The sequence below is a fragment of the Perissodus microlepis genome, chromosome 3 (genome assembly GCF_051167445.1).
Source record: "Perissodus microlepis isolate ML-2025 ecotype Zambia chromosome 3, ASM5116744v1, whole genome shotgun sequence".
Classification (NCBI taxonomy): domain Eukaryota; kingdom Metazoa; phylum Chordata; class Actinopteri; order Cichliformes; family Cichlidae; genus Perissodus; species Perissodus microlepis.
In genome coordinates this window covers 35,615,059-35,642,224 of record NC_140463.1, presented here as the reverse complement: position 1 = coordinate 35,642,224, position 27,166 = coordinate 35,615,059, and the positions used below count along the sequence as shown (strand labels likewise).

The window sequence follows — 27,166 nt, the reverse complement described above, 5'->3', positions numbered from 1 at the left end:
CCTTTTATGTGATCCCGGGGAGGTTTTAAGGAGAGCATGAGCGTCTCAGCCGTGCCCCCTCAGGATACTGTTAAACACCTATAAACTCTTTAAAGGGATACTTCAAATCAAGAAGTCAAATTTCTCCATGATGCCGCTGCCTCGTGGTGAAACTTGATGATGCACATTAACATCGGAAAGGAGCGAGCGGGGAATGAAAATGAACCAAATGACCTCTGCGAAGTTGAGATAATTATTAAGATTAAGGGAACGGCAGAATTATTTGCTCAAATACTAGACTGTGATTAAATGCTTGTAAATGTCACTTGTTTTAGTACAATTGTAAAGCTAGTGACATGGGTGAGAATGAGCCTGTGGTTGACTAACACACTGCAGAACGACCAGAGTGCTGCAGTAAAGTAATAGTAAAATTCTCCATCAGCACCAGTTGATGTTTTAAAGAAAGTAGCAGCTGGCTTACCTGACTAAACATAAAAAACCTTCTACAGGTACTAGTGTACCCCTAACATGTACGGAGGTAAATTCTCATATATTCAGGCCACTAAAATAGTAAAATAAAACACACTGATGGCAACAGACACTGGCAATGAGTGCCCATGCTGTTTGGTGTGTTTGCGCAGTTGGCATACTGCAATGCTTAATTGCATTAAAATTTAAAAAACAAAAAGAATAAATCAAAGCTAAATATAGTACTGTTTATATAGAGTAAAATATATTTAATGCCCTGTGTGATTACGGGACAATGCCAGCTTTCCATTGCCTGAAAAATAAGCGCACTCCTACACTCGTCAGCCAGACACTATCCACCTCCATTTAATAAAATGTGTAATAAAATATTGGTATTCAAGACTTAAGTAAACACCCATATGGTAAAAAAGGATTTCAGAAATCAACTGTCATTATGTTTGCATGTTTATGCCTTATGGTTTACCCATACCTGTGAATAACATGCACCTGGCAAAAAAAAAAGCTAAAATTACATGCTTGAAATGGACCCTGCAAAGCTCACGTCTTGTTGTACTGTATGTTGTAGCTTTAGTCTGGTCTTAACGCATCATATGATCGTATTAAGGATACCCCTTTTTATCGACATAGAAATAGAAGAAAGCGCCTGAAATTGACTGTTCAGCGGAGTCGCATGGATTACTTGCACATATATCTCAGCTCACATGCAAGCAGAATAGATAGCTTTTCAGCACTGTGGCTAAAACATCGTTGGGATGCACCAGTTATTCATCTCTCTTTACCTCCTCCTGGTGACTAACTCGCATAGAAGTATCGCTCAACCAACCCTCTGCCACTAATTTACACTGAATGGTCTTGTTGGATAGATTGAATTGTGTTATGAAACTGTGCTGAACTACATGTGTACAGGGGATCATTTTTAATATAAAAACAGCGTGTTTAAAAAAGAAACGACACACAGAGCTCTCAAAACAATTCCAAGTGAAGGGTAATTTCGCTCTGTGGCATGTGTAAAAGAGTAACTGCTTACTGCTAACTTTTCACCATAAGAGTTATACGGTGGCGCTAGGTCAGTGTTGCTACAGCTTCTTATACTGCCTGAAGATGTCCAAAAATCAATTAAGGCAGTCTTGACATACTGTCTGGGTTTGCAGCCCTAGAGCACAAGTTGTCATTATGTCACTGAGCTTCCAGCAACATCTGTTTTTACAGAATTCTTTTATTTAGGTTTATAAAATATTTTGGTCAAGTACCAAGAGAAAGATCTCTAGCTGCTTTAGGACGTTTGACAGACAGATACAACACACAAGAAACATTGATATGTGCTTCACATTTTTGCAGACCCACATAACCCGCCCTGAGTATGTTGATGTTCAACCATATATACTTTGTGTGATAGCAAGTGTGTGATTGTAGGGGTCAGGTATTTAAAATCTAAAGTCCAGGTAGAAGTCTCCTAAATGTATTCATAAGATGATGTTACAGGGAAATGTAGACGTCTGAGGTAGAATGGGTGCATTTCAAAGCCTTTTCAAAATGCACATGTGCCATGATTCAAATGTCAACAAGCTATAAACTTGCAAAATGCAAAGCTGCCAGAAAACAGGACAGGTCCACAGCCGAAATGTCTGCAGCTGTGAAAAGGATGCACCCACGCTCATCACACACACGTCCTCGGCTGCCCCGCAAACCCCTTCCTCCTCCTCTATCTCTTTCTTCACTTCATTACTCATCTTTCAATAATTCGGTTTTAAATTGTTCCATTTTAGCCTTAATGTTGTGTAATTCGGTGGTTATTATCCAGGAAAGATCCACTTGGGAAACCTTTTTACTGTAGACTACAATCTACTTCGAACCAGCATAATTACATTAATTCTGATTTCAACAAGACAAGGCAGTCTCTGATGGCTGCTGAGTGTGGGGATTTAAATAATTCCTGTTCAGTGATCTTACATATTTAATTTCTTCCTTCCTCTGTGGTTCTTTAACATTGAAAGAATAAGTTTAACAGTTTCCAACGCTGTTTATGAGATTTAAGCTTTTTAATGCAGCATTTCTTTTTCCTCTCTTCTCCATCTCTCTCCCACTGTGTGTCTCGTCCTCCCCCCTCCATGCTTCCCCCTAGGACAGCTTGTTGGTCTTGCGGTCAGACAAGAACGTAACGCTGAATGCCAGAAACGAACAAGGCCTGCTAACTGGTCAGCTCACAGTGGGTGAGTTTCCACTTCCTTCTTTGTGTACCTCTACACTACGACTGCTGGTGCCATTTCTATCCTGAAACTATAAATTGCTGCTTGCCTCACCTGCAAGGAAACACCTGCTGTGGAATGACTGTCTGCAATGTAGCCTACAAGTAGTTTCAGTTTTTACAGTGCTGTGCAAAGGTCTTTAGCTTTAACTTGTGCAAAAGTTGACCAGGCTTTTTAAAGGTTTTTAAAAGATTTTCCGTGGAGATTGGCTGCTTTTTCACTTATTTTCTGTTTTCCAATTTAAAATTGTATATTCAAGCACTTTATCACCAGCAGGCTGTCGCAAAAAGGCTTTTCATCATGTGTATTTATGAAAATTATGATTATGAGAACACATTTTGACAAGCATAAAATTTTGGTTTGAAGCCCTACCTTCAAAAACTATCTTTAGTAGAAGAACAGTATCTGAAAGTTATGTTCTTAACAAAAGGAAAAAACTCCTGACACAGACCTGAGAGACTGAGAGATTAGGCCACAGGTTCGACTCGAACCTTTGCTGCTCCATTTCATCCACAAGGCATATGGGCGCTTGCTCAACCAGTAACCTAAACGGGTGCCAAAGAAGCCATTCTTAAGGAAGCAAAACAAGGAGAAAAGGTTGAGTTCTGCCAAATTACAAAAGAACTGGAAAAGAAACACACGATTAGATTTTGATCCAATATGTAATACAATCTGGAAAGCTTCTGATTGGCAACTCAATTCATTTTTCAGCATGACAATGATCCAAAACACACTGCCAATGCAGTAAAAGAATACCTGGATAGAAATAAACACACAGTGGTATGCTGTCCGTCATGGATTGGCCTCCCCAGAACCTAGAGCTTCACATTATTGAAGCAGTTTGGGATCAACTCGACAGAGAACAGAACAAAAAGCAGCCAACATCCAAAGAAGAGCTTTGAATGTCCTTTAAGAAGCCTGGAAAACTGTTCCTGAAGACTATTTAAATGACAAGAAAGCTGCCTAACAGTTCAGGCTGTTTATACCAGATACTGACTTTCAAGCTTGTTAGAATTGTAGAATCTCTGTTTTTGACTTATGAATGTTTTCCTAGTAAAATACATGAAGAAATAAGATGCACTTCCAGACTTTTGCACAGCATTGTATTCCTCTCTCTTTGTACAACTTATTATTGAAACAAAATGGTCTTGGATTAATCTGGCCATAGCTGTATAAATTACCAGATCAATACCATTTGTTGATGACTTCATTTAAGATTAGCACAACAATTTATCTTGAAGTTCTCTTTAATGCTTCTACATCTTATTCGAGTAGTTTTTTTTCCAGACGCTAACCTTTGATGCTCTTATTGAAAGAGCAATAGTTTCATCTCTTTATCATCAGGTTCAGCCATCAGTCAGACTAAATTACCAAAGTCATTTACATGATTAATCACCACTAGAAAGCAAATGACCTGCTTATTAACATTAATAGCTATTGATCTTAGCCAGCATAAGTAGAGAGTTGATGGTGATTTGACAAGACTGTTGATATGACACGTTTTGGTCACGCTTGACCTTCCTCTGAAAATTACGCCTGCTTTTGTGGGTACTGCGTTTCGTCTGAAATGAGATGAAACTCAGCGAGAATAATTAAATTCCCCAGCCGTTGCAGGGCATGGATTAATGGCAGAGAGAGGAGAAGAGAGCAAGAAAAGGAGACGAATTTTGTGCATGCACATCTGGAAAAACACCAAAGTCTGGAGAACAGGAATTAATATTCCTCACCAGCGGAACAGATTACTGATTTGTCTTCATTCATCAGAGAAGCATGGCTGATCCAGCTTTGTTAGGAGCCTTTCATTTGCAAAGCAAGCACTCCACAAAGTATTTCAGCTTGCTAATAGTCTTACATGCACAAACATACTGTAGCTTCCCGGAGCAGATTTAAAAGACCAGAGTCGCATAAGTCAACCTTTATTTGACAGCGCTATTTTCAAAAAGTGAAAGTTGTTACCACTGCAGACTAATAAAACTTTTGAGGTGGAAATTTTTCTAATCGTAACTAGAATATATAGTTAGATCTAGAAACATTCATAAAATACTGGAAAATGCAGTAGAGGTAAATGAATACAAATAGGCTGAATTGTTCCTTTGCCGTTAAATTGAGTGCACTCAGCAACGTTTACTGAAGGTTTTCAATGGAAACTTGAGTATGTACGTCTCTCTTGCAGGTCCTGAGGCTGTGGAAGCCCAGTGTCAGAGGCTGGAGGTGCGAAGCAGAGATGGGGGCACACTTCTGTTCACTGCCGACGAGGAGGAGGTCATCATGGCAGCAGAAAAGTTCACAGTCACAGGTAAAACGGTGCTGGAGTCTCACTCAGTTGTCTTTGGATATCTTAAATAAACTGTGATCAATGGTGTATTGTCTAAAACTAAAAGGGCAGATTTGAATCTTAAGTTTTTGTACTGTAGGTTTTCCCGGAGTATATTAGAAGTCCAGCACATTAATAAGTAAGGCATAAGTAAGACTTAAGACTTTAATCCACAATATGTCAACACAAGTAATATACACTATCTGGTGATTTCATTTGGTACACCCGTTTGGCTGCTTGTTTGTCAGTTATCTAATCAGCCATGGCAGCAATGCATTTGGGCATGCAGTCAGATGACTTTGAACGTGGCGTGATTGATCTACTAGGATTTTCCCTCTAAAACATCTCTAGAGTTTGCAAAGACTGGTCCAAAAAACAGAAAATATCCCATGAGCAGCTGTTCTCTGGGTGCTCTGTTGATGCCAGAGGTCAGACTGCTTCACGCTAATTAGAAGGCAACAGTAACTCCAATAATCACTCGTTACAACCAAGGTATGCAGAAGAGCATCTTTGAATGCAAATATACAGCAGCAGACGACCGCACTGGGGACACTCTCAGCTCCAAACAGGAAACTGAGGCTACAGTTGACACAGGCTGACCAAAATTGGATATTGGTCACCTGGTTGGGTGAGTCTTTTTCCTGCCACATTTTGATGTTAGGGTCAGAATTTGGTGTAAACAACATGAAAGCATGAACGAGTTGCCTCCAATGGTCTTCTGGTTTTACACATTTGCTTGGCAAGTAAAAAGGCAGCAGAGCTAATCACAGCCACTGTGCTGGGCTTAGCTGTTCTAAGGATTTTAATGATTGAAAGACTGCAGCAGGAGGTTTATGTGGACAATAAGTGCCCATTGCCTGCAGTCTGTTCACTTGTTTTTCTTCTCATTTAAATGGTGATATAATGTAATTGAAACATGCCAGTCACTGAAAAATATGGATTTAGTTTCTATGTTTAAATCGTTACCAAAAAAGTATTTTGTGGAACATAATATAAAGCTGCACTGAAATTTGTTTTATCCGCAGGCTCGGAAGGAGCCGTGTTCGGACATTCAGTGGAGACTCCCCTGATCCAGGCGAGGGCTTCTGAAGACCTGAAGTAAGTTCATATTCAGTGACTTTACTGAAATTCATTAAAGCTTAATGTCATCCGTTCATGTCCTGTTAAATTAAAATTAAGATCTTTAAATAATGATGATAGATGTTCTGTGGCATTTCAAAGTCAATGACTGTGCTTAAAAAAAACACATGTGGCAGGAGCCATTATTCACCAATATCATTATCTCAAGCACCCTCTTGTACTCAAGCGTCTCCTGGTCGCCTTGTTATGATACAAATGTAAAAGAAGATTTGACCAGTTTTGCAGCCGAGGGTTGAGCTAATTTGTTAGTTATTCTCTGGCAGGCAGGATTTGATTAAAGCACTAAGAGAGCTTGGAGAGAAGGGGGTAAGGTTGAGCTACGTGTTGGAGTCCTATACTCCCTCGTGCGTGTGATCCTCACTGCACTCTGCCTGAGGCTCTGAGCCCTGCGTCGGTCCATTAACGAGCTATAACGAGTGTGGTTTGTTGTCCACCTTACTGGTCCTGAAAGGAGGGCTGGGATCAAAGTTGGCAGAAAAAGCGGTGTTCTGGCAGCTAATTCCCCCAGAGTGAGAGGAATACTGATGAGTTTCACTTTAAAGCGAGTGCGCACACACAGGACTCACACAGACACACACAGGCTCAGCTCAGGAGCGACCATCTGCAATGTGGTCAAAGTCTTAATGAGAGGAAACCGAACAGGAGACGGTCGACACACAGAAACGGCAACATGACTTAAGCTGGGCTCTGATTTTCTTCTGTTTAAAAGCATATTCGATCAAAGATGTTTAATTTATCAAAGGTTGATTCTGTTTGGGTTTAATTTAAAGATTTCCAAATTGAATTTCCTAAAATCCACGATGCCGTCTGACTGTGGACGACTGTCTTCCCTCACTGGCGAATTACTGAAGTATTTCCAAGCAAACAGATGTACAAACTGTCCTGTGAGGACTAAATAAAGACTCCTTTTATATAAACCTAATTTTCTTTCCAAATGTCTTATGAAAGATTTTTATTTTTTAATTTTTTATATTGAGTCAAACGGTTTTCTTAAAAAAGCGAAATGAAGGAAACATAATCCTGTGAGTTATTTATGACATCACTTGAAGCCTAATAACATTGTCTGTTTATTGAATAAGTGGGTTGTGGGCAAAACAACATTGCTGTTGAGGCAAAATAAATATAAAAGTTATTTTATTTTATTTTATTATAGTTCACAGAAATCTTCTGAGGATATCCTGGTGGACCTGTTTCCTCTTTAGTTATTGCATCTATTAAAAATAATCATTAAACAAGCTTTTTAATCAGATTTTTTCAAATTTAAATCTACAACCAAATGTATTTTTACCTGCAAATTAGCAAAATCACAATTTTTATGTCTTTATGTTGCAGTCATGAAAAAAAAAATCCAGGACTCTTTTCTTGTGAAAAACTTAAGCAGACCCTTAATGCTTCCATGGTAGTTAAGAAGTCGCAGCAAGGTAATTCTAATCAAATATACTTGCTTAATTGATCATCAGCAAGTGTGAGCACCTCAATGAAAGCAAAGGTTTTGGCATTTTGCTGGTCTGGAGCATTTAACTGTGCGATAACACAATGCCACAATCTCAATTCTCAGGAGTGGAAGTGCCAGCAAATTCACACCAAGTTCAAACTATGCTCAGAGAAACTACCAGAGCTGAGAGCTTTACTCAGACTGTACAGGCCTCAGTTATCATGTTAAATGTTAAAGATCATGACAGTAAAATTAGAAAAACAATAACAAGCGTGGCTTGTGAAGAGAAAGAATATATCAGTATGGGTTATGTTTTAAAGTGACATCTGAACACAAGAATTCTTCAGAGATGAGACCAAAGTGAAGATGTTTGGTTATAATGTGCAGCACCAAATTTGGAGAAAACGTAACACTTCATACCAGCTGTAAAGCACGGTGGTGGATGGGATGATGAGTTGGGTTTGTTTTGCAGCCACAGGTGCTCTGAGTACCAAAGTGTTCTGAAGTCCAATGTGAGGACATCTGTCCAACAGATAAACTTCGACTGGACCACTGCAACATCCTGATGCTTTTCTTTTTTAGCAGATTTGTCGCTGTGCTTTGGATCATTGTCCTGTTGCATGACCCAATTTCAGCCAAAGTCCAGACTTCAACTGAAACTGAAATAATGTTGGGTATTACCTTAAGAGAGCTGTGCATAAATGAAAGCCCGTAAACATCAATGAACTGAAGCGACATTGTAAAGAAGAGATGCGTAAAATTCATCCACAAGAATGTGAGAAGTTGATGTATACATGCTGAAAACGATTACTCAAACTTATTGCTGCCAAACTTGGTTCTGCAACCAAGTGATTCGTGGGGTGTTCTTGGTTTTTCAGACATTCCTGTGAAAACTTTCCACATGAGTGTAAATGACCAAGATTCTGATTAAAGAGTAAAAGTCTCTTGCATATTTTAAATTCAGTATGTCAGTTTTTTTAATACTAAACTAGGCTTTACAGTAGAAATTGGATGAAGTGGAAAGTTTACATTTTTATTTTTTGTGGACAAAATATTAATCTTAACCTTGAATTAGTGATTTAGAAACTACTTTCCTTTGTCCATTAGATGTGTTTTTTTCCAGCAATGAGCAGTTAAAGCAGCCATGTTTTGAGTCTGTGAAAGCGTGACTGTTTCCTAAAATAACCCAACTCTCATACCGTGCCAGCAAAACTCCATCCCCACAATCGCAAAGCAGAGACTTTTCATGATATAGCCAAACAGTAAAATGTGAGCTGGAATAGCCTCGAATGATTACACACGTAGATCTAATAAAGTAGTCAGTAAGGTGACATCATCTTCAGAAAACACTGTCACTAAAGTAAAATATATACTTAGATTTTTACTTTAATGCCCAATATAGCTCATTCAACAATCTGATTATTTATCCAAAGAAAACATTTTTTCCCACATCTCCAGTATTTCTTTTAAAAGTGGCATTTGCCTTGTTCAGCATTGTTTATGTATGCAGCTCTGGGCCTTTCCGTAAATGCTAATGAGGCTCTTCCCTCCCGCCGCCTCGCTGAAATCATGACAAGTTAAGCCCTCCTTGCAAATCGTGTGTCACCTGTGCAGTAAGCCCCTCCGGATGATAAGGACACAGCTTGGCTTGCGTCCACGTCACTTTTCTTTCCCCGTTTAAAGAAACATCACTCTCTTTGTGATGCGTTTTATTTCCCTGAAAGCCAGCGGTAATCTGGGAGATGAACAGAGCAGAGTCAAATCAAAGAAAGCCACATGAGAACTTCTTCCTCTTTGAAGCACCTGTTCTTCTCCTGGAGTTTACCCGTGTACGCTGGCACTCAAGTCTGTCTTTGTTTGTTATGATCATTGCATTTTGTGATTTAATTTCTTATTATGTGTGACTTTTACTGGTGGACAAGTGCAAATGACTTAGCCAGAGTGGCTTCCAGCATCTTTTGCATTGGCAGCCTATTTAAGCGTGAGACAACTGAGATGTACAAGTTTAAACTGGAATGAGAGAACTGGAAATCTGAATTTGTAAATCTATAATATGTATATTTGTTGATGTAGATGCAGACCTAGCAGGGGAACTACGTCCTTCCAAACTACAATCAAGAGTAGGAATAAAATTGCGGTGACGTAGTTTCACATACTGGAAAGATTGTGCTTACTTTTCTTCATCTGCTGAGTCATCTGCTTTTTCTTAATTTGTTTTATTGGCTGGTTGCCTTGTGAGAGTTCTTAGTCTATGTGAGAATATCACCTGATAGACTTTTGTGACACAGCTTCAAGTGAATTTGTGGGGACAATCTGAAAGCCTTACGTTCTTGGGACTCTAATGTCCTGCTGGGGAATTTCAATGCTCACATGGTAAACAACTGTGTGACCGTTGGAAGGAACAGCCTCACAAAATAATAGTGTTTTTGTATTTGTTTTGCTTTCATGGTAATCACTTTTTAGTGCACTTGGCAACAGGACATCCTAAGTCAGAACTTGATGATTGATTTTATAATCATATCATCAGACCTTATGTGTTGGACACTAAGGTAAAGAGTGGAGCAAAGCTTTCAACTAATCAAAACCAGCTCACCTATCAGAGGCCCTGATCTACAAGATCTTCAATTCCCACCTCCAGCAGAGCTTTGACAGCATTCTGAGGGAGACTGAGTGGACCAGACTCCCCATGGCACCTCCATTGCCAAAGCAGCTACACAGAACAGCAGCCACGAGGTGGTTGGTGCCTGTTGTGGTGGTAACCCCAAACCAGATATTGGACACCAGAGGGCAGCTGTCAAGTTGAAGAAGTAGTCCTATTGAGCTTGATTTCACAGGCAGCCAACAAGTCAGGCCAACAGGCCAAGTGGATTGCAACCACAGCAATAGCTGAAGTCAAAATGTGGATGTTGGAGGAGTTCGGTAAGCAAGACTTTCGGTCGTCCTTAAGGCAATTCTTGGAAACAGGAAGCAGGAATATCACACTGTGTAATCCTGACTCTATACTGTGCACAGTCAGGATGCAGTACTGCCTGACTGCAACTGAGGATATTTTAAGTCCCACTGATATCCCTTATGTAGCAGGAGCAGAATTTGGGGGTGGTGGGTTGACTTGCTCATCATTGTCGTGTTAAAAAGCTGGGTTTTTTAAGGCTGTTTTGGTTAACACACTTGTGCAGTATCATGTGGAAGTTGGGGACAGAGCCAATGGTTTGGGAGACTAGGGTGTTGGTCCCATCTTATATGCCAAGCTGCTGGGGAAGAGAGTCCATTTTTTTAAATCAAAGTTCCGATTCAAGAGGGGCAATGTGGTTTTGATTCTGGTCGTGGAACACTGGACGAGCTTTTTAATCGTCTCGAGGTTACCTAATATGCACGGAAGTTTGCCCAATGAGTCTACGTGTGTTTTGTGGACTTAAGATTTGGCATTTGACCGTGTCCCTCAGGACTTCCTGTATGCAAAGGGTGTCTCTTACCCCCTCCCAAATGAGTTTTGTCTTTCAGGAAGGGGTAAGAGACCTTGATAAGCAGAAATGAGCATTATATTAAAGATGAAAAACACAGACCAGGGGTGTTAAACTCACTCTTGTTTATGGGTAATGTATAAACAAAGCTGCATAATAACCTGACTTTCTAGAACTACAGGTATATTGTAAAAACAGTGAACAAACAATTTATAAAGTTGTGATGAACATCTGAGATTCTCACTAATAATAATTGTAGTAATATTTAGCAATATTGATTACCACATGTGCACTGCATATTTCACCGAATCTGCAAAAGCAAAAAACCTTGACAGGTAACGTTGAACAACAGAGGTATTTCACTTTTTATGGTTCAAACAACTTGTTGAAACTGATTTTCTGAGACCGACTATTTTCTTCACAGTAACACTGACATCACCTCATGTCAGATATTAATGACTTCACTGCAATTTCCACACTTTCCACCGCACTCTAGGGGGCTGAATTGGTCCATTTGGTGGGATGGTTCTAGCCCCCGGTCCTCATGTTTGATGAAAACAGAAAAAGTCATTCTGAAGTAATTTCAGCCACAAATATCAAAAGACAAAATTAAATTCTTAATTTCTGAATACTTTGACAACACTGCTCTCTGCATATGCAAGAATCTAACTAATTACTTAATCACGCTATTGTTTGTGCTTTAGTCTCCCGTGTAATGAATGCTGTGACAGCAATGTGCAAGGTTTACAACTGAGTAGAGTGTTTGGTCCTCTGCTTCGTCACCTGCTAACTAAATGGTATGCTTGCGTGCTGCGACTTGTGGATAATTGCACTTGTGCGGACAAAGAAGAGAACTCTTGATGTTAGGTCTGTAAAACGAGGGCAGTGCAGTTATGAAGCGGATCTGGTCCTGCTGGAGAGGTGCCAGTTTGTCATCTCTTGCTCTCAGCTCACAGCTTCATTACCTTTAGACATAGCTGTTTTCAGACTCCGATCAGCTCCCTCGCCCCACAGTAATTTCTTTAGTTCAGTTCCACTCGTAAAATGTGCCCCCGAGACTGAGTTTGAGACAAAACGAGAGAGATAATTGCTGTAAACTTGGCTCTGACTCTCTACCTAACTGCCATCTTAGCTTGATGATAAGGAGCAGCTTGCTTGCAGCCCACAATTATAGGCTTAAATATTAAAATGTTTCTGTCAATTACATAATGACATAATTTCATATCTCATTCTGAAGGATGGTGCTCTGATTCCTAATGCGAATGTCCCAAATCCATCAGGAGAGGCAAAGGAAGCTGTGTGATACTGCTGTGATATTATCCTGGTGTAGCTGCGATACTTCTGTCATCTAGTTTGCATACACTTAGGGAGACTTCATCTATTCTTTTGACATATCTTGACAACAGATAGATTCACTTCTAATCAATGTGACACAAAGTCTCCAGGTCTCAATTGTATCAAGAACGAACATACTCAGTTTTTTGGGGTTTTTTTGCTGGCTATAAACTGCTGCTTGAACCCACACAGGAATCTGCAGTGAGACATGTCTGACATTAAGCAGCAAAGGCAGGACAGACAGGATTTGAAGGCTCTCTGGGTTCTTACAGTGCAGACATCACATGATGAATCAGGCCCAGAATCAGAGAGCAGAAAAATAGTTTTTCATTTCGTTTTCTCTGTAACTTTCTGCTACTAGAGCTCTCCTCTGCAATGCGGCCAGCTGCACGTCTGTCTACAGTTTATCTAAGCAGCTCTGAGGACAGTCCGTGCTCTAGCCGTGTCCACACATGACTGACATGTTCATTAAAGAGATAAAAACTCTGCTTGTTCCCACTTAGCTCTGGTCAGACTCTACTACTGCTACCAGTTAGGGAGCACAGAGTTATTACAGAAGTGTGCACATGTTCTTTTCCTCTTATTTTGACTGCAGCAGTGAAATATTGTTTCTTGGTTATTGCAATGGTCTTGTAGACCAGATGAAGAATGTTTGGACTGCTGATAACATTACTTACAGATATATTGGAAATAATTGGTGTAAACCTCGTTAGGGATACTGATTCACTGTCGTACTTGCTTCTCCATGTGTCTTCATAAGTAAAGACATGGACAAGTGTGTGGAGCTTTTGGGATATCTATTATCGTACCCCCTTCCTAAAGGTCCAGACTCCATCAAATCTCAGCATTCGGTTAGGTCCTTAAGTATTTGGACAGCTACACAATTGGCCTCTGTACACCGCCACATTGTATTTAAAGTCAAACAGACAATATGTAACTGAAGTGCAGACTCTCAGCTTTTATTTTATTTATAACAAAAGTACTCCATTAGCTGTGGCTCAAATGTAATTGGACATCATTTTAAATGTAAGGATTGTTGAGATGCTTTGCCAGGCTTTTAATGAGAACACCTTCACTTCGTGCATGTTTGTGCGTCTCTACCTTTGGCCGTTGAAGAACATCCCATTTGTTTTCTTTGAGAAGTTCTTGGGTTTCTTTCGCATTACGCTTTGGGTCATGTGCAGATTATTTTGGCTGAATCTGAGCAGAGAGTAGAGCCGAGTACACTTCACAGTTCATCCTTCTGTCAGCAGTCACATCATCAATAAACACTCGTGGCCTGGTTTCACTGGCAGCCTTACATGCCCATACATTAACTTTGCCTCTGGATCACGAGCAGTTTCTCTCCTTCTCTATACTTTTCTCTGTCTATCATTCTGGTACAAGTTGGTTTTGTCTCTCAAAAGATTTTCTTCAGGCATGTGCAGGATCTTTTAGATGTTTTCTGGTGAAATGTAATCTGCCCTTCTCAGCGTTTAGTGCAACGAGCTGGTTTGCACCTTGTTGTAAACGCCTTGTAATTGCGTTGAGTTGAAGCTGTCTACAGTTTGCATATTTCGATTGGTCTGAAAGATTACTGACACTACAGCGTCTGACCTGTGTCATATTTTCTGTGTATTTGAACAGTTTGAGCCATTTCAAGGTATTTGTTCCATCCTCTTTGTCTCCCCTATGGGAGATTACTAAAGGGCGGGTTGATAAGACAGGAAATGTTTGCTCATGAGCAGTCGGTGGATGACGTGTCCATAATATCGCATTTCTGGGGTCGGTGGTGGCGTCGACCACCGGTGATTGGCAGAGATGGTGTCTCTTCATGACTCATGTTTGGTTTAAGTTTGGGTGGGTTCTATATTTTACTCGCCTGACAGGAGATTGTGACCTGAGGAACAATTACCGGTAGGTTGATTTTATTTTTGTACTGCAAAAGCCATTCATGTCCTGCCTCTTTTGTTGTGCCATTTTAGATTGCATCTGAAAGAGTTCACTGGGAGTTCAAGTAATGTCTGTGCATGCATGGCTTTTACCTTAAAGATGAGATTTCTAATAGTGTATCTAAAGGGGCCTTTTTAAATGTTTCTGATCAGCTGCTAATATGAAGCTTTCCATGTTGATGATTATGTGTCCTTCCATTGTGGCATAGTTTAAATTCTGTCCATGTTTTATATTTTTCATACTCCATCCTAGGTTTTTGTGGCCACAAGCCTGAATATAGCTTTCATATTTATGGCGGAGAAAACAGTAGCATATTACCTTTTTTTCATTCTGCACCCATCACATTACTGTTTTGTGATATGCTGTAGTAGTTTTGGAAAGTTTTTCTTTTGCTGTGTAATGTTTGAGATAGTTTTTGGGTACTGCCACACATTCACCACAACCAGTTATTGAACTTGTGCTAAAGGGGAAACTGATAAAGCTGGTAGTATATAAAGCCCAGTGGATCCCTGTAAGTGATAGTGACATATAAAAATAAATTAGTCTTTCACCCCCCAAGCAAACATACTAGATATGCACTATTTAAACAAATCTCTTTCTCTTTGGTATCACCTTTTTGGTCATCAGCACATCCTACAGCTATTTTCCTCCAAAGCTCTGTGATACGGTGACCTTTATGTGGATGTAAAGGTCAGCTTGAATACACCACAAAAGGTTGGTCAGGTTTCCCAGAGAGCGGGAGAGCCTGTCATAAACAGCCTTTACGACTGCAAATACCAGATAAGTTATCACTTGTGACGGCTTTACGTTTCAAAGCCCTGAAATATGGTGGATGCGTCAACCTCTTTTAACTGACGCCCTCATCAGTCAGCCTAATGATCGTAACGTTTTGGGGAATTGTGACATTTTAAGAAAAACTCATTTAATGTTTTATCACATTTTCCCATTCTTCTGCAAAGGTAGAAGACAGTTTACCAACTTTTTAAAGAAAAAATGTTGAACTAATTTAAAAAATGTTTGATGGTTTCTCTGTATTTTTACCTAAGTCTTTCAAAATGTGGTTACAATCTGTGACACGGTAGAGAAATTTAACTGCTGATTTGGTAAATTTGAGAAGCAGAACACAAACAACTCAGTCAAAAATGTTAAATGCAGACTGTACACACTCACTGACTCACAGCCCCATTGTAGACTTCAGAACTGCCTCAGTTCTTTGTGGCACAGATTCAAGAAAGTTCTGGATCATTCCCCAAAGATTTTGGTCCATATTGACACGATAGCATCACGCAGTTGAAGAAAAGGTGCTCTTTTTTTTTTACAATCTAAGCATAGTGAACTCATTTTCGTGTTCAAGAAACCAGTTTGAGGTGATTTGAGCTTTGTGACATGGTGCGCTATCCTACTGGAAGCAGGCATCAGAAGATGGTACACTGCAGTCATAAAGGGGGATGGACATGGTCAGCAACAATACTCAGGTAGTCTGTGGTGTTTAGACTTTGGTCAGTTGGTACTGAGGAGCTCAGAGTTTGCCAAGGAATTATCCCCAACACCATTACACCACCAGCCTGAATCACTAATTCAAGGGGCACTAACTCCACTGGGGTGGCTCTAGCTCAGGAAGTAGCGCAGATCACCTGCTAATCGGAAGGTTGATGGTTCAATTTGTCTGCATGCCAAATATCCTTGGGCAAGATACTAACACCAAGTTGCTCTTCGATGCATCGATTAGAGTATGAATGAGTATAGGTGTTATATAGAAAGAGCTTAGAAGAAAAGTGCTTGTGTGAACGGTGTAAAGCGCTTTGAGTGCTCAGAAAGCATAGAAAAGCACTATACAGTGGCTTGCAAAAGTATTCAGCCCCCTTGAACTTTTCTACATTTTGTCACATTACAGCCACAAACATGAAGCAATTTTATTGGAATTCCACGTGAAAGACCAGTACAAAGTGGTGTACACGTGAGAAGTGGAACGAAAATCATACATGATTCCAAACATTTTTTACAAATAAATAACTGAAAAGTGGGGTGTGTGTAATTATTCAGCCTCCTGAGTCAATACTTTGTAGAACCACCTTTTGCTGCAGTTACAGCTGCCAGTCTTTTAGGGTATGTCTCTACCAACTTTGCACATCTAGCGACTGAAATTCTTGCCCATTCTTCTTTGCAAAACAGTTACAGCTCAGTCAGATTAGATGGACAGCGTTTGTGAACAGCAGTTTTCAGATCTTGCAACAGATTCTCGATTGGATTTAGACACCAGACAGGTCAGGGATAAAGTTATTGAGAAATTTAAAGCAGGCTAAGGCTACAAAAAGATTTCCCAAGCCTTGAACATCCCATGGAGCACTGTTCAAGCGATCATTCAGAAATGGAAGGAGTATGGCACAACTGTAAACCTACCAAGACAAGGCCGTCCACCTAAACTCACAGGCCGAACAAGGAGAGCGCTGATCAGAAATGCAGCCAGGAGGCCCATGGTGACTCTGGACGAGCTGCAGAGATCTACAGCTCAGGTGGGGGAATCTGTCCATAGGACAACTATTAGTCGTGCACTGCACAAAGTTGGCCTTTATGGAAGAGTGGCAAGAAGAAAGCCATTGTTAACAGAAAATCATAAGAAGTCCCGTTTGCAGTTTGCCACAAGCCATGTGGGGGACACACAAACATGTGGAAGAAGGTGCTCTGGTCAGATGAGACCAAAATGGAACTTTTTGGCCAAAATGCAAAACGCTATGAGTGGCGTAAAACTGCGCATCACTCTGAACACACCATCCCCACTGTCAAATATGGTGGTGGCAGCATCATGCTCTGGGGGTGCTTCTCTTCAGCAGGGACAGGGAAGCTGGTCAGAGTTGATGGGAAGATGGATGGAGCCAAATACAGGGCGATCTTGGAAGACAACCTCTTGGAGTCTGCAAAAGACTTGAGACTGGGGCGGGGGTTCACCTTCCAGCAGGACAACGACCCTAAACATAAAGCCAGGGCAACAATCACCTTTCTTCCCCATTCTAGTGCTCAGTTTGAACTTCAGCAGGTACTCTAGATCATGTCTACATGCCTGAATGCTTTGGCTTGCTGCCATGTGACTTGCTGATTAATTATTTGCATTAACAAGCAGCTGAACAGGTCTACCTAACAAATTGGCCAGCGAGTGTATAGTGTGTTAGATTTAGCTTAAAGACCATTTTCATCTGCACCCCCTGAGCGACGGCTTCTAATGATTCACAGCTTACTAAGAAAAACAGATAACCACTGTAGTAAATTAGAACCTGGCATTTAAAAGCACAAACACAATAAAACACTTCACAAAAAAGCACAAAATTAAACAAAATAACAAAACTAGAAGACAAAACAAACCCCCCCACGCACAAAAAAACAACCATCAGAAAAACAATGGTCCTTTCTATCATCAGCAAAGCAAAAAAAAAGGAAATTAAACATTTTATCAATGCCAGAAAATTCAAACCACGAGTGCTGATGCTGGCCTAAATGTTAGTGTCGCGCAACTCTATCAACCTTTTAACATGTGGAACTTATTAAACTCACACACAGCTCTTTTCCATTCACTATATTTAATACAGTTATCAGGAATATTGGATTTAAATGAATCTAATGTTACACATGTAATGCACGTCTTGAGCAGCCATCGATGAATTCCAGTTGATATGTCGTTAGTGATTGCTGGGTTTATTTATTTATTTATTACACCAGTCAGTCTCAGGCAGAGTGAAGTGTGACTTCACGCTGCTGCGTTAGCCTCACAAAGGCCATACATGATAATGGAAGGAGTCTGAGACGGTTATAAAACCGAAGAGACATTTTTAACTTAATTCATTTAATGCTTTTTTTTCTTCTGGACTGTGCCTGAAACAAGCACTCATGGAAATTGAGCACTTTGTCTTTTGGCAGAAGCGCCTGCTCTGCCGTGTGTGCGTGTGTGTGTGTGTGCGCTCAGTGGGTGATGACAGAACTGCTTTGAATGGAGTGAAAATATCACAGGCTCATGCATTACATATCACAGATTTCTTACGGCACGGCTCAGTGGACGGTGTTTTAAATGGATCTTTTAATGACTGCCCTGACCATAGAGAATCAGCAGACTTAACAAATAATTATTGGGGGGTTTGAGAGGAGAGATGGGATTTTGAGTCCTGCCACTGGAGATGAATGAGGTTTTTTTTTTCGTTTTGGGTTTGTTTGTTTTTACACAATAAATAAAAAATTTGAAATTAGTACTTAAAATTACATTCTTGCCTTTTTTCTGTAATAAGCCGTTATTTGCATTCACAAAACCAACAACATGAAGGGTTTGAGATTAAAATTGAATTGGAAAACGTAATACGCAAACAAACATGTCATAACACTGCATGCTGAAGCGTGGCGTATCTGCTCACTGAACAGCTTTCATGGAGAAAACAATAGATGGGTATTAAAAGAAAAGCCACTCTATCTTCTTTATTCCTTCACGTCTAGAGCACAAACAATCCCGGGTCAAAGGCACGTTTTCACAGATCCCCTTCAGACTGTATCTACTGACAGGCTTTTCAAATGCAGATGAAATTCGTTTGCTCGTCTTTCTTCGCACCCTTATTTCCACTAGTGCATAATCCAAAATATGTGTCACTTTCAGAGCGTATGGAGATTTAAGCGATTTAAAGGCAGCTCCTTAAAGTCTTCCATTTAAAATTCATTGAAAACAGATTTGAGAGAGATGTGCGCGTGGGGGGGGCGGAATCAATTTGAAACGGTTATGAGTTATGAAAACAAATTCCACATTGATTGGCTCTCACACTTATCTTTCCCTGTGTAAACAAATAGTCCACAGGAGGAAAATGCAAATTGCATTAGCCTCAGCGTGGCTGAAGGTCAACATCAGCTGATACAATTATGGGCTGTTTAGGACAGCCATACTGCTTTGGAATAATGAAAGCAGCTATTTAAACATGAACAGCAGCTTTAATATTCCTCCGGTAGGGAAGCAGTTGGTACGGCAAACCCCAAGCTGCACTTACTCAGACAGAAATATCAGTGCGCTTTCTTTCCTTCTTTCTTGTTAAATGTGAGACATTTTGACTCAAATTTGAAATCCTTGGATTTGTTATAAAAACAAAGACGATTCACGTCATTAATCTGGCCTAAACACGGAGAGATGTATAAAATATGAACTGAATAACAATCAGTGTAACCTTGAATGAATTTTGTATCCTTAGCTATTAAATCCAACTGAAAGGCAACATTTTAATAATGCAAACATGCTGAAAGTATAAGCAGAATAAATCAATGAGCTCATCTGCTGCATCACTGAGCTGCTTCTTTTTTTTCTTTTTCTTTTTTTCTTTCTTTCTTTTTTTTTTGTCAGGCTCGAGTCTCCCACACGAACCCTGACCATGGAGGCTCCCAGAGGGGTGGAAGTGAGTGCCGCTGAAGGGTCGCTGAAGGTCAGCGGTCGCAAGGATCTACGGCTAGAGTCCACTGAAGGAGAGGTGAGGAGCATTTGTTTCTGTATCTATATATTTGTTTTAAATATTCTACCACAAGGCATGTGATACGAAGCAATCAAATGTGACTGAGTAGTTTTAGCTTTAACACAGGAGGAAATAAGAGACTTTTTTTTATAGTCTTTCCATTTTCACAGACTTAAAGATCTCTTTTATTGTTTCTTTAATCATAAATTAAGGAACTCACAAGTCTGGAGTTGATTCCAAGTATTCAATTTATATTCATGAAAAATACAAATGCAGTATTTATTCAAGTCAAGAACACCGCTGTCATGATAATCCTGATGTGATATTATTGCAATTTTAAACGTTTTGCTATATGCTGAGTATCACATTAACATATATTGCGATTTATTCCCTTTTTTTCCAAACTTGGTCAGCATCTCTTTCTTCTACTTTGTAAAGTTCTCGCATTTCTGTCATTTTATTGCAGCAAAATAGAACTGTAAAGCAGACAGACTGACCAACACTGTCATTAACACCCATCAAAAATGTTGCATGCACCTGACAGACCGAGCTGTTTGTGCTATATTGTGTTACATTGTGTTCGACTGAATTCAAATGTGTGGGTTGCTGTACTATTAAAGGTATTTTAAGCAGCAGCAGCCAGTCATCTGTGAGATAATGAGCCACATATGAGTCCACAGCATGTAATGTCCAGATGTCTTAAGTTAATGCAACCCTTTGCTGTACTCACATTTATGCCTAACCTCTCTGTAGAGCCTGGGTACAGCTGTATCCATCAAAAGGTGTCACACACCTGGGTTCCAGTGCCTTGAGATTGGGGAGGGGAAAATGCTTCTTTTTGTCCTCCACATAGTTGCACAGCCAGGTGTCCTTGAGTTTCTTGAAAGGCACCTATAAATATTTTCTTAGCTCTGAATTGGGAGGTAGTTTTGTCAGTGGTCCCAGTGTTGGTTGTTTTGTAGAGACTGAGATTGATTATGAACCAGCTGGTTTCATGTATGCACGGCAAATGCATAGCAGTGCAGACAAATAGCCGTAGACATCCACAGAAACAGCAGCCAGCAGTGAGGACAGAAAGTTTGCCAAAGTAAACTGTATGGTGCACCACCAATAATAAACCCAACCAGATACTATTTCACCTTCACAAACATGAACGTTTTCATGAAACTAACAAGGGCAACACGAACAAAGCTAAAGCTATTCAGAGCTCAGAGCCAACCGCGAGCTAGGAGCCTCGGTATGAGCAAAGGATCAAGACTGTGATGAGGGGAAATTATGGAGACGAGTGAAAAAAAGAGAAAAGGGCTCATCTGGTGACTTTTTAAAAACACCGTAAAAGTGATGTAAGAACCTGACATTTGTTTTGTCGTGTAAATCTTTTGCTTTTGTTTGAGGTTAATATGTCAGGTAAAGGTGGACGTGCAGCAGCTCATTTTCAGTTAATTATTTGTAGCTGTCTCCAGTGTCAGAGCAGTTTTTCAGTTGTTTCAGTGTGAGAGCACGTGCTGCAAAATCTAATAATTTATTTTATTTTGAAGAATTTTATAATGTAGAAAATTAGATTTAGCAAAAATCACTATGAGCAGGTCACACATAGAGAATAACCGAAAATTAGCCTCAGCCAAGCTAATGTTCATTGTTCTCCCAGAGTATTTTATGACACTCCCGTGTATTATATCCACCTCCTTTGTCCCTTCCTTTTTTTAAAATCCAAACATAAGTCCATACTTACTTCTTTTTTTCTACAGTGCTGCCATCTGTTTTAAAAACTTCCTCCCGTATGTCGATGTCACTTGGGGAAAAAAAACACAAGATCACCATCTGTTGAACTGTTAAAGTAATTTCTTTTATTATTCTAGGGCTAAAAAGTTAGTATTGTCTATGCAGATCATATAATAAAGTATCAATATTTGATGGGTCTGTATCAATACAGTATTATCTCTCAAAATATTGCAGTACTCTGGCTTATCAGTACCCTCTGCCCCTGTTACCTGGATGATAGAAAGAGAGGGAAAGCAAGGACTAATTATCTAAAGCAAACATCATTACTTGTCAAATATGGAGGATGCATTGTGATTGCATGTACGGCTACCTGTGGAGCTAGGTCTGTAGTATTAATTAGCTCTGGCAAGGAGGTTATGTGGTTTGTTTATTTAGTCTGTTTGTTAGCCGGATGACTCAAAAAGTTGAAGATGATTTGCATGAATATTTGGCCAGAGCCCGGGCTTGGCTCAACTTATTTATTTCAAATTTGTCATTTTACAAACTAGTCTAAATTCAGATATCCTTCTGGATCCAGGAACTCGTGCATGGTGCGGAGGAAATGATCAGCCTTGGCTGGGTTTTTGTAGTCTCTTGTTGTGAATGCTGATAAAAGAAGCAGGCTAAATTCTGGGCCGTGGCTCTACTTCCTGCTCAGATTCAGCCAAGTGCTGTAAAACGAACAGGACGGCTTTTTACGGTGCAAATGAACAGTGACCTCAAACATCCCAAAACAACCCAAGAGCTTCAGAAGGCAAAGGATATTTAATGCTCTTAAATCGATGAGTCACTTGCTTGATTTTTTTAACCCAACCGAGCCAGCTGTTCACTTATCTGAGACAAAAACTGAGCCACGAACGCTGAGACAGAAGGCAGCTGCAGTAAAGGCCTGGCAGCGCATTTAGTGATGTCATTGCTTTCAGACTGCAGGTGGTAACTGACTGACAAAGTCACAATGCAATCCTTATATTTATGAGTTTGTCCAGTTGCTTTGAGCCTGTGGATATGGTGGAAATGAAGTCGTTTTACTTTTCTGTTTTTCTTTTTAACATTTGAGCCTGGTGGTGGATGGAAACAGATCTCCAGAGTTCTAATAATGGTTGCTTAGAGAATTGTCAGTCACTAATTGGGAAATCTTGGCAGTCTGTTTAATAGTTGTTGAGCCATTTCAGTCTGAACCAAAGCAGCGACCCAGCAACTGACACTCGGCTCCCTTGAGCCACTAGTGTGGCCAAAAAAACAAAAAAGAGAGAGACCAATTTAATGTTCCAAGCCAAATCCACCTTCACTGCTGATCTAACTCATCAGATCAGGACTGCTGTATCTCACTCCACCTGCCACTGTATTTACTGATTGTGCCACAGTCATTTATCAGTTCCAGTTGGTACTATATCACTCCAGGACACCCCTGACAGTGTTATTTGAATGACTTCCAGCTTGTCTCCAACGTTGTGTCCTTCCAGATACTTTTAGATGCCAACGCCGTTCAGTTTGGAGGCCTCCCGCTCGGCACCTACACAGCGTCACCCAGGCAGGCCTCGCAGGAGCAGACCGTGTACGAGGTGTGCGTTTGTCCCAGTGGCAAGATCTACCTCTCTCCCGCAGAGAGCAGCTCCACCTGCCAGGCCATGAGCAACATCTGCCTCTGGAGCTGACCTGGGAGCAGCGGCGGTTGAGCGGAGACAGTTAGAACATCTGCCCTGGAGCTGCAGAGAGCGGGATGGGTCTCTCCGATGGTACAAATGACAGAGTGGGACACTGAGATGGAGCTGGTAAGAGAGACTGCAGTCAGGTCAGCACAGAAGCATCCAGGTTGCTACTTGCAGTGCGTTGAAGGAGGTCAAGACTCTTCCACCAGTGGATGTCGCGGTGGCTCTCTGAAATCAGGAATATCCCACACGGAGAGGAGAGCCTCCATCTCCTTATTAGATTCAGAGGACACGACTTTTATTTTTCTACTCCAGGTTGAGTGCTGGCAGGCAGTGACTGTTTTTATGATAAGGAAGAAGAGGAGAGGCGGGGATGGATGAAACACAGGTGCCTTCAGCTTTAAATGGCTTCATTCTAAAACTGTCTGTGCAGCTGGAGTCAGACATTAGCTGTAATGGTAGAAAGTGGAGTAAGCACAATGATGTTTTTTCCTCTAAAAATCCCATAGACTGAATATAAAAGATGGACATAATCACTGCAAAGCCGCTAACAGGTGTGTGAAGCCTTGAGTGTAGCTTTCTGATGGTCACATCTTTGTTAGATCTAACAAACTGAGCGACACTGCACAAACATACATGAAAAACTTGCTAACTACACGCATTACCCAGTTTGTCCTTGATGGCACCAATGGTGACGTTTTTTAAAGTAGCCCTGAAAATACTGATTGAGCCCAAAACATGACAGAAAATGGCTTATTGTGTTCATGAAGAGAGAAGCAGGATCATTTTCTCATACAGTCGAGCTTCTTTCGCAACAAGATGAGTCGCCCTCTGCTGGTCATTAAAAAAAATGCAGGTTTATCCACATTGCAAAGTTATTTCCATGTTTTATATGCAGTCTATGAAAAAAATTTAGATTGTTTTTGTTTTTGAATGATCTCAATAGGTGTGTGTTTGTTTTCTACTCTGTCAGAGGCTGTGTATTAAACTTGTTTCTGTGTGGCACTCATCGTTCTTGACATTTAACTATTCCCCGAGGTTCAGGTGGACAGATTTCCAAAGACTGCGCTCTCTAAGATAAGTATGACATGACGTACTACAACTTTAGCTGGAAGACCGTCTCATTGAGAGTACCCGTTTGGAGCGTATATCACATATTATGTGATATTCATTATGTTGAAAATGAAGTTTAGCTGAATCAAGGATAACTTAAACTATAAAGAATGAACATCATGTGATCAAAAGCTCCAGAACAGCAGGTCAGTGGACCTTGTGGTAAGTGTTTCTTTGACATTTGTTCAATGACAGGGGAAAGTCCCCCAATTCTCGAGTACTACAGCGCCACCAGTAGGGCAGAAGTTGAAAGTGCATTTAAGTCGTACTTCACAAAAAAATTAGGTGTGGTTGGATAACTTGCATCAAGCCCATTTCAAAGCACCCTATTAAGTCAGTTTCTGCCATACTGAATTTTGTTAAAGCATTTAATACACCGGGCACGTTTGTTATTTTCCCCAAGTCAGCACCAAAGAAGGCACAGACCATCTTCAGATTAAGCCTCACAAAATCTGAAATTAGTGGCAAAGTTGACAAACAAGTCGCATACGTCAAAGCTGCGATTAGTGTAAACTAAACTCCAGACAAATGCACGTTGGGTGACTTAGTGATTCTAAATTTGCTGTAGACGTGAGTGTGGATGGTTGTGTGTCTCTCTGTGTGTTTGCCCTCTAAGACAAACTGGTGACCTGCTCAAGGCGTGCCCCACCTTTCCTGCTATGACAGCTGGGATAGTCTCCAGCTTCCTGCGACCTTAAATTAAACAAGTGTTTAAGAACGTGGATGGATGGAAATGTATTTAATAGTCATCTCAAGGTATTTTATATAATGCATGCTGTACACCTTAACTGATATTCACTATCTTGTTTCTTTCTTTTTAGGTCTCGGGGCTCAGCTGGTACTCCAGTCTCCTCCTTCATACTGGTGGATGCTGTAGGTAATACTCAAGTACTACCACACTTACAAAACTCCTAACTAACCCTTTAAGTTGCCGTGCACGTGTCATCTGTGTGGCCGCTGCAGCTTTGTCTCACAAGATGTGTGGTGCACGTTTAGCAATGACATGTGACAGACGAAAACCTAAATCATATTATTACATTTAATTTAAACATACCTGTTTATTTAAGGTCAGCAAATGATTTGCAGAGTGTATTTAGGTTCTCTTCTCTCATGTGAAATATCTCTGGCTGAAGAAAACAAAAAGCCAGAGAAAGACACAACATGTTATCCACCGGTACTTTCATAGCTGTGATCCTTTAGCTTCTCTGCAAGTATCAGAATTCTTTCTGAATACATTTCTGCTGTCTGTTGCATTGCAGCTCTTTAACATTTTAGCCACATTTTCCACTCTGCATGAGAGACTATAGGGGCTTGTGTTATATAGGGTGATGTCATGGTGCAAAGCCTCTATAGATTGGATGAATTACACCCAGAAAAATGCATAACGGCGCTGCAGGTTGATACGCTCATTTTCCAAACCCCACCCGGTTAATCGGAGCCAGCCTAGAGTTTTATTCTTATAAATTGAGAGACAAAAAGGGAAGATTTTGGAGTACTTACGATGACACATCCAGTGAAGGGGGAAGGAAAAAAAAAAGCCCTGCTCTTCCAGCCTGTGGCCTGGAGAGGAATGAACAGCAGAAATGATTCAAACCTGCCTTTTAACAGACGCCGCTACCTCTCTTTTTCATAATTCTCTCTCTGCCCGTAATGTTCGTTGTGCACGGGAGCAGGAGCATTATAAAGACGTTTTTTCTCTGCCACAGGCAGTCTGAACAGAAGAGGCAGAGGAGAGTGTTTGAGGAGTGTGTTTAAGGAGCAGGGTTAAGAGCTGATATTATCGAGCCCGCTGCTGTACATTCACGGCTGGGTGCACTTCACACGTTTTCTGCCTCCAATTAGGTCCAAAGTTGCCATCAAGGAACCCGATTGGTGTTGCAGGAACTCTGTGGCTGCTGTATTTTAAAGTCTCGCTTTTCAAGAGGGGCTCTGCGGCAAGCAGGTAGTTAGACGATTCACACAATTAACACTGCAGGCCCCTTCAGAAGTCGCATCAAATCTCCAAACTAATAACTCGCTCCCCTCCACCTGTAAGAATACACAAACCCCGTATGAAGGGAGTAGGGTGACAGGTGAGAGGAAATCCGTTCACATTGGGGAGTTGAGTGTTTTCGCTCCCGGCTAAAGACGGCCTCTTTGCATTTGTGATCATGCTGAAGCATTCATTTGACTCAAACACACACCATATGCTTAAGACCTCTGAGAGTATCCCTGCTTTGGATTCACACCTTCATATGCATATCAGTTAAGAAGCTCAGTGTGGATATTTGTTTCTGATCCCAAAGGGAGGGGGAGGCTTGATTGTTTGGCGTGCCGAGCCAGAAAAAGTTCAGATTTTATCCTCAGTTTGTGCTTCTGTTCAGATCTGTCCAATTCATACACCTGTTCGGAGCTTTTGCTGATGAGATGCCATGTTGTTAAAATGCCAGCATTTTCTTCGTCTTCTTCGTGCACGTGGCTCTCTATTCACAGGTTGAACGCATCTTGCCAAGCTTTCTGTTTCACTCCTGTCTTTGAGTAAAATATTAAGCACACTCGTAGCACGATGCGATAGATTTGTAGAGCACTATACCTGCAGTCACCCACGTAACAAAATGACTCAAAATTGAGGCTGCAAAGAAAAGTCAGCAACACAAAACCGTGGTGTTTATTAGAGTGGGTGTGTATTGTTTCCAGTGGAGAAAGCATGTTTAATGATGGCAAATGTTGAAGCTGCTGTAGCTCCAGGTGCTACAAAGGAGGTGTGTGGCCCATGATTTTAACTCTATGTGCCATAAGGGTGAATTTATAAAATATAATTTGTCAGGATTTTTTTCAAGGCTGGAACACCATTTACTTCTGGCTCAC

The 27,166-nt window shown here is 40.7% G+C and overlaps 1 protein-coding gene across 3 annotated transcripts in view; it reads left to right on the top strand.

The window, feature by feature from the left end:
- The window catches only part of LOC146391362 (zeta-sarcoglycan-like), a 58,619-nt gene that overhangs the window by 29,128 nt on the left and 2,325 nt on the right, over positions 1-27,166 (top strand). The window contains exons 4-9 of one of the 3 annotated variants that reach the window (XR_014799922.1): positions 2,591-2,678; positions 4,888-5,010; positions 6,054-6,126; positions 19,691-19,814; positions 23,021-23,594; positions 24,251-25,183. Coding sequence is in view for 1 of the 3 variants with exons in the window: in XM_084924233.1 (XP_084780359.1) it covers positions 2,591-2,678; positions 4,888-5,010; positions 6,054-6,126; positions 19,691-19,814; positions 23,021-23,212 (600 nt within the window). In the remaining 2 variants the exon portion in view is untranslated. Of the gene's footprint in view, positions 1-2,590; positions 2,679-4,887; positions 5,011-6,053; positions 6,127-19,690; positions 19,815-23,020; positions 24,212-24,250; positions 25,197-27,166 lie in introns of those variants that run through there. The other 2 variants (XR_014799923.1, XM_084924233.1) reach the window with 2 other exon arrangements.